We start from the raw sequence: 14,844 nt of genomic DNA, 5'->3' as shown, positions 1-14,844 counted from the left end.
CCAAACTACTAGGTCATCAGTCCCTTTTTCCTCAGACAGACAGGTCTACATGCCTGTAGATCAGATAGCCTACCACACAAAACCCAGGGGAGGAAAACCATAAGGTCTATGAAGGTGAGATAATGGACAAAAAGAAGAAAGAAAGAAAGAAAGAAAGACAGAGAGAGAGCACAAGAAAGGTGTTCCCTCTAGGGAGCAGCCAGAAGCCTCCGAAAGCACAGTGCAATGCAATGAGGGAACATACATCCCAGTCCCCCCCCCCCCCCCCCCCCCCCCCCCACCAGATTTAGCCCACTCAGAAATCACCTAGGAAAGACTAGCAACATGGACACGACGAGAGAAGTACATAGAGACAAAAGACGAACAAGTCTAACAGACCATGGGGGGGAGTAAAAGAGCAGGTAAGGTGAGGACCAGGCTGCACCACAATGCCCAGATAGCCACAGCACGGACTTGGCAGAGGAGGCAAAGAGTGTTCTGCCAACCCATCAATGGGCCAATATGGGGAAGTGGACCTACCTTGAAGAGAGCGGTGAAAGCTCCCTTCAAGAATAAAACGTAAAACTAAGTCAGCCACTGAGGCACTGTCTCCTAACACCAGAGACAGTGCGTGAGGGAGATTAAGAGCCCACTGCATGGTGGCTAAGTTCGGACAGTCCAGCAAAATGTGGACCACCAGCAAATGGGAACCACAATGACAGAGAGATGGGTCTTTGCGACAGAAGAGATGACCAAGAGTTAGCCAAGTATGGCCAATACGCAGCCAGCAAAAGGACGATCAAGTCTTTGAGAGAGGCCCACATGAAGGACCTCCACAGATTTGTAGTCTCCTTCATCACCCTACTTTGTTTGGCAAAGTCAGAGTGAGCCATTCCTGATTCCCTAACCTTCATGGCATAATACCGATCAGAGGTTCATTACTGGAATACCAACATCACAAATCAGTTTACAGGTAGCCAGTTTGGCCAGGCTACCAGCAAGTTCATTTCCCAGGATCCTGATGTGGCCTGGGGTCCAGACATACAGGGAACCCTGGATAGCAATTACCAAGGGACGGTGAAGGTAACATTGGTCAAGAGATGCAAACTGCACAAGGAGTTGCTGAAGATGAGAGAGGATCCACCGGTGCAGAAACTAATATGTTCAAGAGCACGAGAGATGGCTACCAACTCCGCAGTGAAAACATTACAACCATTTGGCAGGGAGCACAGTTCAGTGTCACATGCGAGTATAAGCAAAGCCCACGTGACCAGCACCCATTAAGTCATCAGTACAGACTACTTCTGAACCCCAAGATATGACAAGAATGGCTAAAAATTGGTGGCAGACGGCCTCAGAAGGAACCGAGTCTTTCAGATCTGGTGATAGGTCAAGACAACGCTGTGGCCGAGGGATGCACCACGAATGTGTAGTGAATGGGCCTGGAGGAGAGGTGATAGAGGAAACAACTGGAGTTCAGAGAGGAGAGACAGGATGTGGATTGCGATTGTAATCCTTGATCTGGACTGCTGTTGCGGGGGATGGATTCCGGTGTTTCGACGGGATTGTATCAGGGCTTTGTAAAGCTGTGGAAAGGTAGTACGATCTGCATCCCAGCTGGTGTTACTCAGGCAGTGAAGACTATTAAGGTGCAGCTAACACTTTCGATCAATCTAGCATAGATGGGGAATCCACGTCAACTTAGGATCTAAGACCAGTCCAAAAAACCAAAATGTTCCCACCACATTGAGTAGTTGGCTGTTGAGGTAAAGTTCTGGTTGTGGGTGAACACTACAATGTTGACAGAAGTGCATAACATGAGTTTTGACACTGTAAAGTGAAAGCCATGGGTGAGGTCCCATGACTGCGCCTTTCCTATGGCACCTTGCAGTCGATGTTCAGCGACATCCATACTAACAGAGCCCTGTGGTACCCCATTCTCTCGTCGGATTGGGGGAGGAGGGGAGGGGGGTGGGGGGTGGTACTGTGCGAAGCAGCAAGTTGAACCTGCAAAGTATGGTGGGATAAGAAGATGTGTACAGTAGCTAGGATGTGGGGTCTTAAGCCTTTTTCAGGTCGAAGAAGATGGCTATAAGGTGTTGATATTGGACAAAAGCTGTTTGGATGGCAGACTCCAGGCAATCCAGATTTTCAGTATAGAGTCACCTCGGCAAAAACCGCCCTGGGATGGAGGCAGAAGACCCCGAGACTCAAGGAGCCAACACAGCCGCCAGCTCACCATGCATTCAAACAACTTGTAGAGAACACTGGTGAGATTAAATGGGTAATAACTATTCATCTCTAGAGGGTGCTTGCCCTGTTTCAGTACTGGGATGATGATGATTTGTCGCTGCTGCAATGGGAAGTCGCCCTCACTCCAGGATGCAGTTAAAGATGGCAAGGATATGACACTGACAATCCACAGATAGGTGCTTGATCATCTGGTTGAGGATGTGGTCCGATCCTGGGGCGGTGGGCTAGGACACTGACAAATCCCCATTCACTGAATGGAGCATTATATGGATCCAGGTGGTGTGCAGTAAAAGATAACTGCTTTTGCTCTACCCACTTTTTTAGGACACAAAAAAGGGTTGACAGTTCTCAGACTCAGAGGCTCTAGCATAATACAGAGAAAAATGTGGCATCTGTGTTAGTGTAGATGGCACCATTCAACGGAACACCACCAGGTACACCTGCAGGTGTCTGGTATATGTAGATACATCTGACCTTGGCTCAAACCTATGAAGGGAAAGTTCACGGTCTGATGGTTGAAGCATACTGTTCCTTGCATTCTTGTTTCCATTGTTTTATTGGATGGCAGACCCAGGCATGGAGCCACTGAAAGGCAATAACGTGCTCCATCGATGGGTGCCACTTATGGTGCTGGAGAGCTCGCCTACGATCTCTAATGGCCTCTGCAATTTCTGATGACCATCCAGGTATTGTCTTCTGTCGGGGTGCACAGAAGGAACAGGGAATCGCCAAAATCAGCTGCTCAAATAATGGTTGTAGTTGTATTCTGGACTGCCTCATCAATATCTCCATGCAGTGGGGAGCCAAGGGCAACAAAAGAGGCAAAAGCATCCCAGTCAACACGGCTGAGAGTCCATCTGGGCAGGCGTCCATGGGAGTGACGCTTTCTTTCACATCACTTCGGTATAATGTCACCCTGACCTTTTCAGGTAATGAATCACCATCAAAGGCCAACATGAAGGCACTGGTAGCGACACTGTTGTCCTTTGGTCCCCAATGTACATGACTAACAAACTGTGCACCCTGGCACTCCAAGTTGGTGCATAGCTCAGCATCAGATTGTAAGAGCAGGTCCCTGAACCATATTTAGACTATTATGGGGAGTGACAGTCACCGGTATGTCACCCACCTTGTTAAGAGCTAGTAGCACCCGTGATTGGGCAGAGGATACTGTTTTGATCAAAATTGACCCACTTTTCCTTTTAGAAATGGCTGCCACTTCCCCAAGCTTGACTTCTATGTTCTCCACAAAGAAGAAGGGTTCTGTGGCCAAGAAGGAATCCCCATCAATCCTTGAGCAAACTAATTATTGGGGGGACAGGGGGGGGGGGGGATATTTCTCTGCTTGCCGCTTAGCCCTATGGAAGGAAACATTTTATGGTCATATCTCTCTGCACTTAAATAGTACTTTCCTTCCATAGAGACTGCTGGGATCATACAGCTACCGGCGGAAGATAACTTCATCCGATTCATTTGCGGCTCATCCGCCATGGTGCCACCCACTTCGAATGGGGGCTCTTGCCATGTGCGCCACCCAGCCGCAGAAAATGGCTACGTGACCAGTAATCCGTTGCTCGGAGTCCCCATGTCCCAGTCACAATGGGCACATGCACATAAACCTTGGCATACATGGGAAGTTTTCAGCTCAGACACCGACAATACAATACCCACGTGGCCAGGGGGCTACCACTGTGCAGCTATTTGATGACCACAATGACAGGATGGCCACCATGCTGGAGCTTACACTGCATTGGGTGACCTTCCCTGCATGGTAAACATTTCTGGAGAATCTGAAAACTGATGGCAGGTCAAACCTAACAACGGGGACTATGTCTTTACTTAATGAAAAGTTGTAGAAAACAAAAAAAAGCGTAAACTCTAATCCCAGTCACAAACGAGATCTGAACTGGGTCTGCATCAAGAAAACCATACAATGGAGAGGCAGAGGGAGAAAGGGACAGTGGAAGTATAAGCTTGCAGGACAGAAACGAAGTAATGCTGCAAAGCATGGGGCCCCATGGTAGCCAAGCAGGTAGGTACTGACACGAGAGTTGTGAGCCCTCAGGGGCTAAATGAGTAATATTGTCATTGAACCTTGGTGGGTCCTTCCCCACATCTCACTACATCCCATCACACAAACTCAACCAGCATGTTTCTGACAAGGCTTGTGAATTTCTCCCATTAATCAATATTCTCCTTCCCAGATGTAAATAGTTGCTCAGATAGTTTGTTGTCATTTTATTGACACATCATGCACAACTTTTCATTCAACACCACTGATCAATGATGCTGCTGTAGCTCTGTGTTTGTTGATTCATCCATTTATTTTCACTGAATTGAAAAGTTCACATTTTTTTTATTGACAGCATAAATTGTATACTTACATCATATGTATTCTACTTAGTTGGCTGTCCAAGATAATTTTCAGATAAGATATTTAGTACAATTTCACTTGAACCGCCATCCCTGCCATCTGTGTCATGCATGGCTGGCTAACAGGAACCTCTCCTATGGCTAAAACACGATCAGGTAATTTATCAGAAATATTTTTCCACAAATCTTCCGTAGCATTCCATGCCATCTCAACTGATGTAGTGTGTCACCAATAGATAGTTTTAGTAAGAAATTTTGGCCCACCTTTAAGGCTTAACTTTACCCAAATTATCTATTGTTGACTGCATTTATCTCATTACACAAAAAGAGACTTGTCACATATATATTCCAGTCAGAATTTAAGATTTTGTTTCTGTTTGTTTCTAGTTTTACCCAATTTTCTGTTCCACTTGCTACACAAGCAATGCTGTTTAAGCAAGTCACAGTAATTCAGTGATCTTGCCTTGAATACTTGTCCAGTTACCTAATATTCAGTTTTCATTTTCACAGTTGACTTATATGGCTATTTGATCTCCTCAATATGAAATACATGTGAAGTGATCATGGCTCTTTGGTGTTACACATTTAAAGGTAAACAGGCTTACAAAGTAATTTATCTAAAAAAAAAAAAAAAAAAAAAAAAAGGATGCAAACTATACTGCAAACTAGACATATTGCGCTATTGAAGGAAATCCTTTCTGCGGGTACTGCATGCCTAACCAATTCAGGGAGGCACTTTAAAATTCTACATCCAATACAGATTAAGTCAAGGAATCTGCACCCAAGATCACCAAAAAATCAATGGAGCCTCTAGTTTAAATCCACCTGGCTCCAAACCAAGGATTCCAATCAATACTGGGCATGAAAGAACAAATTGTGAACTGTGATTCCATTAGACGAGTGACACCACCAAAAGGAACTAAGATGATGACAAGCATTACTTACAACCAGCTGTAACAATTGCACTAAACAGATGGCTGCAGAGCTGCTTCTGTATCTCAGATGAGACCTTCCCACAGTAAACATATGGGATATCCAAAGGACTTCCTTTATGATCTGATTGTTATTTTCCCGAGGAGATCCATCATCTGCGTTAAATTGGAAACCTAATAATGAGCAATCTGACCGTAGTCTAGATCATGCAGGATCATTGACCTCAGGGTCAAAAGATAAAGCAACTGATGTGGGCTCATGTAACAACAGTAAACATGTCTTTCTCATATACACTTCACTATAAAATAATATTTTACTGCTATTTATGCAGATTTCCTCAACAAACTGAACCACTGACATCTTAACATAAAAGTTTCATCTGTTAATAAGAAATTAATAATTTATTTGGAGAAATGTAACCCACAAAACACAGCACTGAAACATATCACTGTGGAATGTTTATCAGCTCTATTGATGAAAACATCAGCCTATGTGCACATGCTATGCAGTGTTTTGGGGCCAAAGCCCTCAGAGTAAAGTCTAAGGAGAAAACATGCATTCCTCCAATCTTATGTAGGCTAGTCAATAGTGGAAAACAACAATTTCAATAATGAGCAGCATATTCGCCCTAAAATATATGTTAACAATGTTGAACACCTCATTTAGTAGCTAAAGATCATGCAGATTGTTTCATAACTCATCACGAACACCAAGAATAACATACTGCATTACAGCACTCACCCTCTGTCATCTGGGGACTCAACACCATAGCCTTGAGCAAGCAAGGCTGCTATAGGTTCACTAATTACTTGCAGAACATCGAATCCTGCATCTTCCGCAGCATGTGCCAGTGCCTGGCGACTACACTTTGAAAAATTTAAGGGGACACACAGGACTGTGCGCAGATCTGTATCTGGAGGTACACATGTGGAAGCAAAGCCTGAAACAAATAACAAAAAAATAAAGAAATGCTTTACATTACTACCAAACCACAAGCTTCATATTTGTATACAAACACTATATTTATTGTTGATTGACAGCTAGCTGGCTGGTCGTCAGTAGAGTCAATGCCTACAGCTTATTCTTTTCCATCAAATAATTTGAAACACTTAAAAAACTCACAGTACAAATATGATGCAGCACTGGAAAACTTGTTAAATTGACATGCGACCCCATTAAAAGCAGGATCTTGCATTCGCAACATAAGTATTCCTGTAAATTGCTTTGTTCTACCACCAAATTCCTCGAAAGTTACAGAATCAGAAAAGCTACCCATAGATTAGTTCGGTACCTGCATCAAAAATTTGTAATTCATTTTTTTTAGGGGCAGGAACATTTTGTGAATGGGCCAAAGAGTTTTGTTACTGCAAAGTATTGATTCCACTGTGAGAGTACTTATTAGTTACATGTTCAAAAGGAAAACTCTAATAGTTTAATCATTTTGTGTAATAGGACAGTGTGAAAAAATGAGTGAAAAGTCACCGAGACCAAATCATTCTCTCTATTTCAGCAATCATATTCCCACTTGACAGCTTCTACAAGCAAAACATGTCAAAGCACTACACCAAAGGAAGTCAGCATTTAGAAGATAGAAGTATATCTGTGATAATACAGGATGGATGTATTTAACCATTGCACTACCTGATAAAATCTGTAGCCACTCTTTGGTGGCTATGTCTTTTTATCCTGCACAAAAAATGTGTATAAAATTTTAAAGCCCAAAACTTCTTCAAATTGGCTGCCTTGTCAGGATCCAATTCTGTACAGATTGCTCGCAAAGATAGCAACCAAAGTAAGATTGTAATTTTGACATGTTACATATACACTGTCCAGTCACATTAATGTGACCATCAGTCGAAAGCCTGAATAACCACCTTTTGCTGCATAGACCACTGCGAGACATGCAGGAATAGTGATAGTGAAGTTCTGGAGGGTAACAACACGGATATGGAGCCATGCAGACTCCAGTGCCATGGCCAGAATGTGACAGGTTTCTCTTGAGAATCCACCGCGAGAACAGCTCGATCGAGGTGGTCCCACAGATTATCAACCGGGTTTAAATCCAGAGGGTCTGGAGGCCAGGGGGGTACAGTAAATTCATCCTGGTGCTCTTCATACCACACACACACACACACACACACACACACACACACACACACACACACACACACACACACACACACTCTGTGACACATTACATTGTCCTGCTGGTAAATGCCATTGTGTGAAGGAAAAAACGAACTGCATGTATGAGTGAACATGGTAACCAAGGCTAGATGCATACTTATATCAATCATCTGTGCCTTTCAGAATGACAAAATAACTCGGGTAATGCCTCGAATATATTCCCCAGACCATAAAGCTGCCTCCCCCAGCCTGGACCCCTTTGCTTTCAGATGATTCACACCGTGCACACCAATGGCCAGCTGTCCAATGGAGCATAAAACGTGATTCATCTGAAAAGGCAACCTGTCACCACTCAGTGGACACCCAGCTGCAGTGCTGGCGAGCTAATTCCAGTCTTTGTTGCCGATGAACACCAGTTAGCAAGAGTGCACAAACCAGGCACCTGCTGCAGAGAACCATACACAGCAATGTTTGCTGAACGGTCATTGAGGAGACATTTTTGGTAGCCATGGGTTTATCTGGGCAGTCTGATGCTCACCCATACATATCTACACAGCTGTTGTTCACCCCGTCATCTCTGGCCCGTAGTGCATTATAGCTACCGTTGTGCTGGTTTTGTATAGCACGTATTTTACCATGCACGGTATACTTTAAACACAGTGGCACACAAACAGTTTCATAACTTAGCTGTTTTGGAAATTCTTCCACCCTTGGCCTAAAAGTCAATGATCATGTCCTTCTGGAAGTCAGATAAACCGCTCTGTTTCCACATTATAACGACTGCAATGTTTTCCATGTTCCCCAACACACTTTATATACCCTCCCCCGCTGGCGCTGCCACCTGCTGTTTGTGAGTGGTTATTCATGCTGATTCCAAACATAGGCAGTGGTCACACTGTTGTTACTGGATTGTGCATAACACCTTTGTCAGTCTCTGGATTAATTACAACAGAGAAATGTTGCAATTTTTTCCAGCTAGTGTGTTGAACAACAGAATCATTTTAAGTAATTACTACTCACAATCTAACAATGCGGGTATAGTATTAAGAATGGAGTGTCGAATGATACAATTTATACTCTGAGGAATATCTCCTATGATGCCCAAATGGATCATTAAGTAGTTAAGATCCTACTGTCAGTTTATAAACTAGTTGTATTATAAGAAAAACATGAAACAGACAGTATTAATACATAACTGACAAACAAAGAATCATAATAATATGAGTAAATATACTGCTACAGATTTCTGAAAACAACTATCAGACGACATATATAAGTGCCTGAAGGTCAGTGCTCCTAGTATCTTTTCTTAATAATGTCTGTAGCTTCTGTCTGTAGTTTTTATGCTTACACTAGCAATTAGTGAATAATGGAAATCCAGTCAACCATGTTTTCAGACAAAGATAAAGAAAAGAAGGAAAAATAATGTCTAAGGTAGGGTGGACAGTGATCAGTGATGTCTGAGTAAGCTGTATTGCCTACTCAAGTTGTGTACACACACACACACACACACACACACACACACACACACACACACACACACAAGTTACAACTCTTACAACACTAGACAGTATAAAATGTAATTACAATTTTTTTACTTTGGAGCAAAGCAGTTTGATACATTTCTTAGAGTAGCTTAATACATTTAATCAAGAAACAAATTTGCTAACTGAAAACCAAGTTTGCACTACTTTCTAACAAAAGAACAATCTCTGTGAATTTAGTTTAGTAGCGGCATTGGTGAGCTCTACTGTAAAGAATGGAAAGTTTGAAAAGTCATCACCCCTCTGTGTCATAAAAGGTGAAGTATTAGTTTATTTGGCCAAAGATGGTGTCAACAACCATTCCATAGTACACTTGGATGTATACAACTAAAATGAATTTGGGGGACCACAGGAAACCTAAGTCAGGCTGGCTGGACTGGGATCCAAACAACTTTCCTCCAAAATACAAGAACAGCATTCTTGATCACTAACCACCACATTCCATCAGTGAAGCTCAAAGAAGTCTACACACACTTTTGGTAAAACTCCATCTTATTCTTTACACTCCCTATACAGTTTTTGATGTACAAATCTAAAACCACTCCTGATCATAACTGTTTGTTGAACAGATAAATTATGCTTGAATTCAGTAAGTTCCCAAGGTAATTATTTGATTCATTACTGTAGTCATACTTAAAAAGACAGATTCATCTCAGATATTTAACCAGAGTTATGTCAGTAACAAGCATTTCACGGCAAGTCACATGGGGGATAACAACTGCAAAGCAAAGCAATAATCTGAAGGTCCCATCATGATCATAGTCCATGGTGGGCTTCAGTTTATTAGTAAAATATTGGAAAACTGTGGTATCCTTACAAATTTACTATGGAATATTCCTCAACCATCTGGGGTGAGTGACTGAAGCTCTGATAAAGTCAGAGGCTACACATGTGATCTGGCAGACATTGTGAGAAATATGTCAACAAATTGATGAAAATGAATATTGGAAACTTTAAGTGGTTCATCCCGCAGTTCTCCACATTTCTTCCCATAAATGTGTATTACGTAAATTTAAATAAATTCAACAGAAATAGCACGAGGTACAGAAATTAAACTATTACAGCACGTGAATGAGCGGATAGGTATTCGCAGACAAACTGTGAGAGCCACACTGCACCTGTGGTCATACAGCTCAGGGAGTAGAAGTATTGACTACGAAAGGCATAGGTTCAAGTCTGAGATTCAGTCAAGTGAAAAGTTTTATTCTGAAGGAAAATTTCATTACATGTACACTCCAATGTAAAGTGAAAGATTCATTTTTATTAAACACATGTAATCATATCAGCCATTTCAAATGGAAAAAAAAGTAGCAAAAGCAATTATTACTTCTTGTTCATTCTTACGACACAAACCCAGGCCCGAGGACTGCATGGGTAGCAGAGGCCAGCAGATTGCACAGTTACAACAAGAGTGATGGAAGGTCAGGACAGAGGGACTGGTCCCCCACCTCCACAGGCACACACACTGTGATCCTCTCAACCATCCTCCAGTGAGAAGGGACACGAGGCACAGGTGGCGGTCATCTTAGTTCCAGCCTGAGCATCGGAAGTGACGACAGGGTGCCAAATGCGACTGTGGTCACAGCCAGAGCTGTTTCGTGTTGGTGGGTCAGACAGTCATGTCTGGCCTTAACATCAAGCCACTGATGCTCTCTGTCACCAATGATGACCCCCTTGGGTCCATCCCAGACACCAACTGCATATGCATGCCCAGACAGACATTCCACCCACAGGCAGGCCTATAGGCAGGTTTGGCACACAGCACAGGATGCAGGAGGTCTAATGGTGTACAATACCAACTGAAATGCAGTATTTCAGCCAGATGATGTCTGCAAGGTCTTCAGCAGCTGTGTTTTAAATGTGTGGACCATCTGCTCAATCTCCCCCTTAGGAGCACGGTGAAACAGGGTGGTGATCGCATTACAGCCACAGACAGCCTAAAGCTGCATCTACGTAAATGGGGGCTAATTTTCCAACACCAGGGAATAAGTGGCACTCCCTCAAGGTAGAATACCATCATGAGGTCACAAGTGGTATAAATGGTGGTAATGAACAGCATCCACGCCACGTAAGGGAAGTTTTGAGAGGGTGGCCACCACCAAAAGCCACATAACAACCTGAAATGTCACGGTAAAATCAACGAGGACCTTCTCCGACAAGTTATCAGGATGGGGCCACGACGAGGAACCTTGACCGTGGGACAAGTGATTGAGAGATCAGGCATGACACGAGCCGTGTGCGCATTCAATGTCTGCATTGATGTTGGGCCAGTACACGTGCTGTGGGGCTAGTGCCTCCATACATGTCCTCCACCAATGACAAGCACAAAGGAGCTGGAGGATGCGGGGACAGAGCGAGGATAGAAGATGGTCAGGTTTTCGAGAGTCCTCTGCAGCCATCATTAAAACATCATTTGTAGCATTGAATCAGCAGCATAACATGAAATAATTGTGAAAGGCTAGATTAGTAAGGCTCAAAACATTCTCTGGACACCTCTCCAGTACCTCAGACAAAACTTTCAACAGGACAGGATCGTGAAACAACACAGTGGATACCTCACGTGCAGTCAGAAGGAATTGAACCAGGATTTATTGTGGATGTTGGTCCAGGGGAAACAAACTGTTTCCTTGTGGTTGAACTGCACATTGGCACCAAGAGGAATTGGGGGTAGGGTGTCCACGTTGGTGAGTTGGGTGAAAGTGGATTTTAATTGATACCCAATCAAAAACAATGCCCAATTCTGCATACAATGCATCATCTTTTCCAGGAGTTTAGAACAATGCACAAACAACAAAATCAAGGCTTTGAGCTTTGCAGTCGCTCAACAGGTGTAATTTGCTGCCATACTGTCTACATTCCAGAGGTGAGAGCAACTGGCCATTCACTACTACCCGACACCTTATGGGACAAAACAACCGCTATACCATATCGGGAAGTGTCTGTCTCGAGTGTCAAGGGCAGGTCCAATGCATATAGTGTCAGTCACAATGCCACCTTGAAACTGTACTTAATGTTCTGATATGCCAATTGGCAGGTGGTCAACCACACAAATTTGACACCCTTCTTGCATAGTCGATCTAGGGGATCTGTGATTTGTGCCACCTAGGGAATAAACTTGGCACAGAACATGATTCTACCCAGAAACAACTAGCTGCTTAAGGTCAGTAGTGGCCAACATATTAGTGATTACGTCAATGTGGTCACACGTGTGCACGATACTATAGCGACCTGGGGTCACTGGGGCCTCTAAGGTACAGAGGCTGTGAAGTGGTGGGTTGTGGAAGCAGTGGTGCTGGCCAGGGATGGACAGGTGTAGTGTATTTTATTTTTCTTGAATTACAGTACTGGAGTGTCTGGATAAAGGAGACCATAATTAGGGTGTTTTGGGGTGCAGCAAATGCAGAGCGCATAAGATATCAGCTGTTGTTGGTGCAAAACTTGCAGAAGTGGAATCCCCTGCCTCTGTGAGAAGACTAATCACGGGGCTAGTCCAGAAGGCACCAGTCGCAAGTCGGACACCACAATGGTGAATGGGATCTAGTATCTGCAATGTTGAAGGTGACACAAAACCATAGACAAGACTCCCGTAGTCTAAACGAGACTGGGCCAGTGCTTTGTACAATCGCAGGAGAATAGAGTGGTCTGCACCTCAGGTGGTATCGCACAAACATCTGAGAACATTGAGATGTAACCAGCACATCCTCTTCAGCTGGCGAAGACGAGGGAGCCGTGTCAACCGGACATCGAAGACCAGACCCAAGAAGAGACGGGTGTCCACCACCTCGAGGGATTGGCCATCGAGGAACAGGTCCGGATGAGGATGGACTATATGGCGACGGCAGAAATACGTGACGTACAATTTGGTCACCAAAAACTGAAAGCCATGGGAGAGAGCCCAAGATTGCACCCGGTAGATTGCCCCCCTGTAGACGGCTTTCTGCAGCGCCCACGACAGAGGAAGCGACATACGTACAAAAATCGTCAACATACAAAGACGCGAACACTGTCGGCCCAGCAGCCACTACCAGTCCATTAATGGCGATGAAAAAAAGAAGGACGCTCAGTACAGAACTCTGTGGAACCCCATTTTCTTACCGACGGGAAGTGCTGTAGGAGGAACCAACTTGGACCCGGAAAGAGCGACATGAAAGAAAGTTATGGATAAAAATGGGCAGAGCACCACAAAGACCCCAGTCGTGAAGGGTGGTGAGGATGTGGTGGCACCAGTTGGTGCCGTAGGCTTTATGCAGGTCAAAGAAGACTGCAATGAGGTGTTGCCAATGGGCAAAAGCCGACCGGATAGCAGACTCCAGGTGGAATACGTTATCCAATGTAGAGTGGCCACGGCAGATGACAAAAGGTCGCAGAATTCGAGGATCCAAAACAGCCGCCAACTCACCAGGCGTTCAACGAGCTTGCAGAGGGTGTTGGTAAGGCTAATTGGACAGTAGCTATCCAACTGAAGAGGTGGCTGCCCAGGCTTCAACACCGGAATAACAATGCTTTCCTGCCACTGGGTAGGAAATACCCCCTCACTCCACAGATGGTTGAAAAGGGTCCGTACATGACGGTGGCCAGCCACCGATAAGTGATGGAGCATTTGGTTATGTATCCAATCCGGTCCAGGAGACGTGTCAGGACGAAGGGTGAGGGTGCTGGCGAATTCCCACTCGCTAAATGGGGCATTACAAGGCTCCAAGCAGCGAGAAATGAAAGACAAAGGCAGTCGTTACGAGCGCTGTTTGAGGAGGAGGAGGAGGAGGAACAAGGGCGGATACTGAGTCGACGCAGAGGCTTGGGCAAAGTGTTGAGCGAAACACTCTGCAACAAAGTACAGATGGGAAGGACAACACCATGCACAGAAATTCCTGCAACGGGACAATAGCCAAAAATTTGCATGAGTTTTGCCCAGTCTTGTGAAGAGCAGGTGTGTGGTCCTAAGGCAGATACATACCATTACCAGCAAATCCGTTTCTGAAATTTGATTGCAGCAATTTCCAGAGTCCACTATGGGGCCATCATACCATCATTTGACAGGGGAGGGGGGAACCCCGAGGAAGAAGGGATGGCTGAAACAGCTGTGGCAAGAATGGCGGCAGTTAAAGTCTGTGTAGACTCATCAATACTACGGTGTGGTAGTATGGGGGGGATGGTAGCAGAGGAGAAGGCACCCCAATCAGCTGTAGAGAAGGCCCACCTGGGAGGGTGACGGAGCAAGACATACTGAAGGAAGGTCAAAACAATCGGGTAATGATCGCTGTCACATAAGTCATCGTGGACACCCCACTGAATGGAGGGAAGAAGGCTGGGACTGCAGATGATGAGGCCAATGGAAGAGAAAGTGCCGTGTGCCACACTTAAGTCTGTGGGAGTACCGGTGTTACAGAGGTCAAGCGCTGCCAGAACAGATTCAACTGTCCTGCCCAGGGCAATAGTCGGGTGACTACCCCAAAGAGGGTTGTGGGCATTGAAGTCCCCTACAAGCAGGGAGGGAGAAGGGAGTTGTTGAAGAAGGGTGGTTAGGGCAAGGGATGTGGGTGGCCTGTCAGGCAGGAGGTAGAGATTACAGATTGTGATTGGAGTGGTCAGATCGACCCTGACAGCAATTGCTTCCAGAGCGGTATGGAGGGGAACC

The 14,844-nt window shown here is 44.7% G+C and overlaps 1 protein-coding gene across 1 annotated transcript in view; it reads right to left on the bottom strand.

The window, feature by feature from the left end:
* Nucleotides 1-6,120: 6,120 nt before the first annotated feature.
* LOC124722695 (heat shock 70 kDa protein 14-B-like) overlaps nucleotides 6,121-14,844 on the bottom strand; it is a 100,946-nt gene continuing 92,222 nt past the window's right edge. Inside the window, exons 4-5 of the mRNA XM_047247834.1 lie at nucleotides 6,280-6,478; nucleotides 6,121-6,166 (exon numbers count right to left, since the gene is read on the bottom strand). Of these exons, the coding sequence (XP_047103790.1) occupies nucleotides 6,121-6,166; nucleotides 6,280-6,478 (245 nt within the window). The remainder of the gene's footprint in view (nucleotides 6,167-6,279; nucleotides 6,479-14,844) is intronic.

Source organism: Schistocerca piceifrons, chromosome X (genome assembly GCF_021461385.2).
Source record: "Schistocerca piceifrons isolate TAMUIC-IGC-003096 chromosome X, iqSchPice1.1, whole genome shotgun sequence".
Lineage (NCBI taxonomy): Eukaryota > Metazoa > Arthropoda > Insecta > Orthoptera > Acrididae > Schistocerca > Schistocerca piceifrons.
This window is presented reverse-complemented; position numbering and strand designations above follow the sequence as displayed.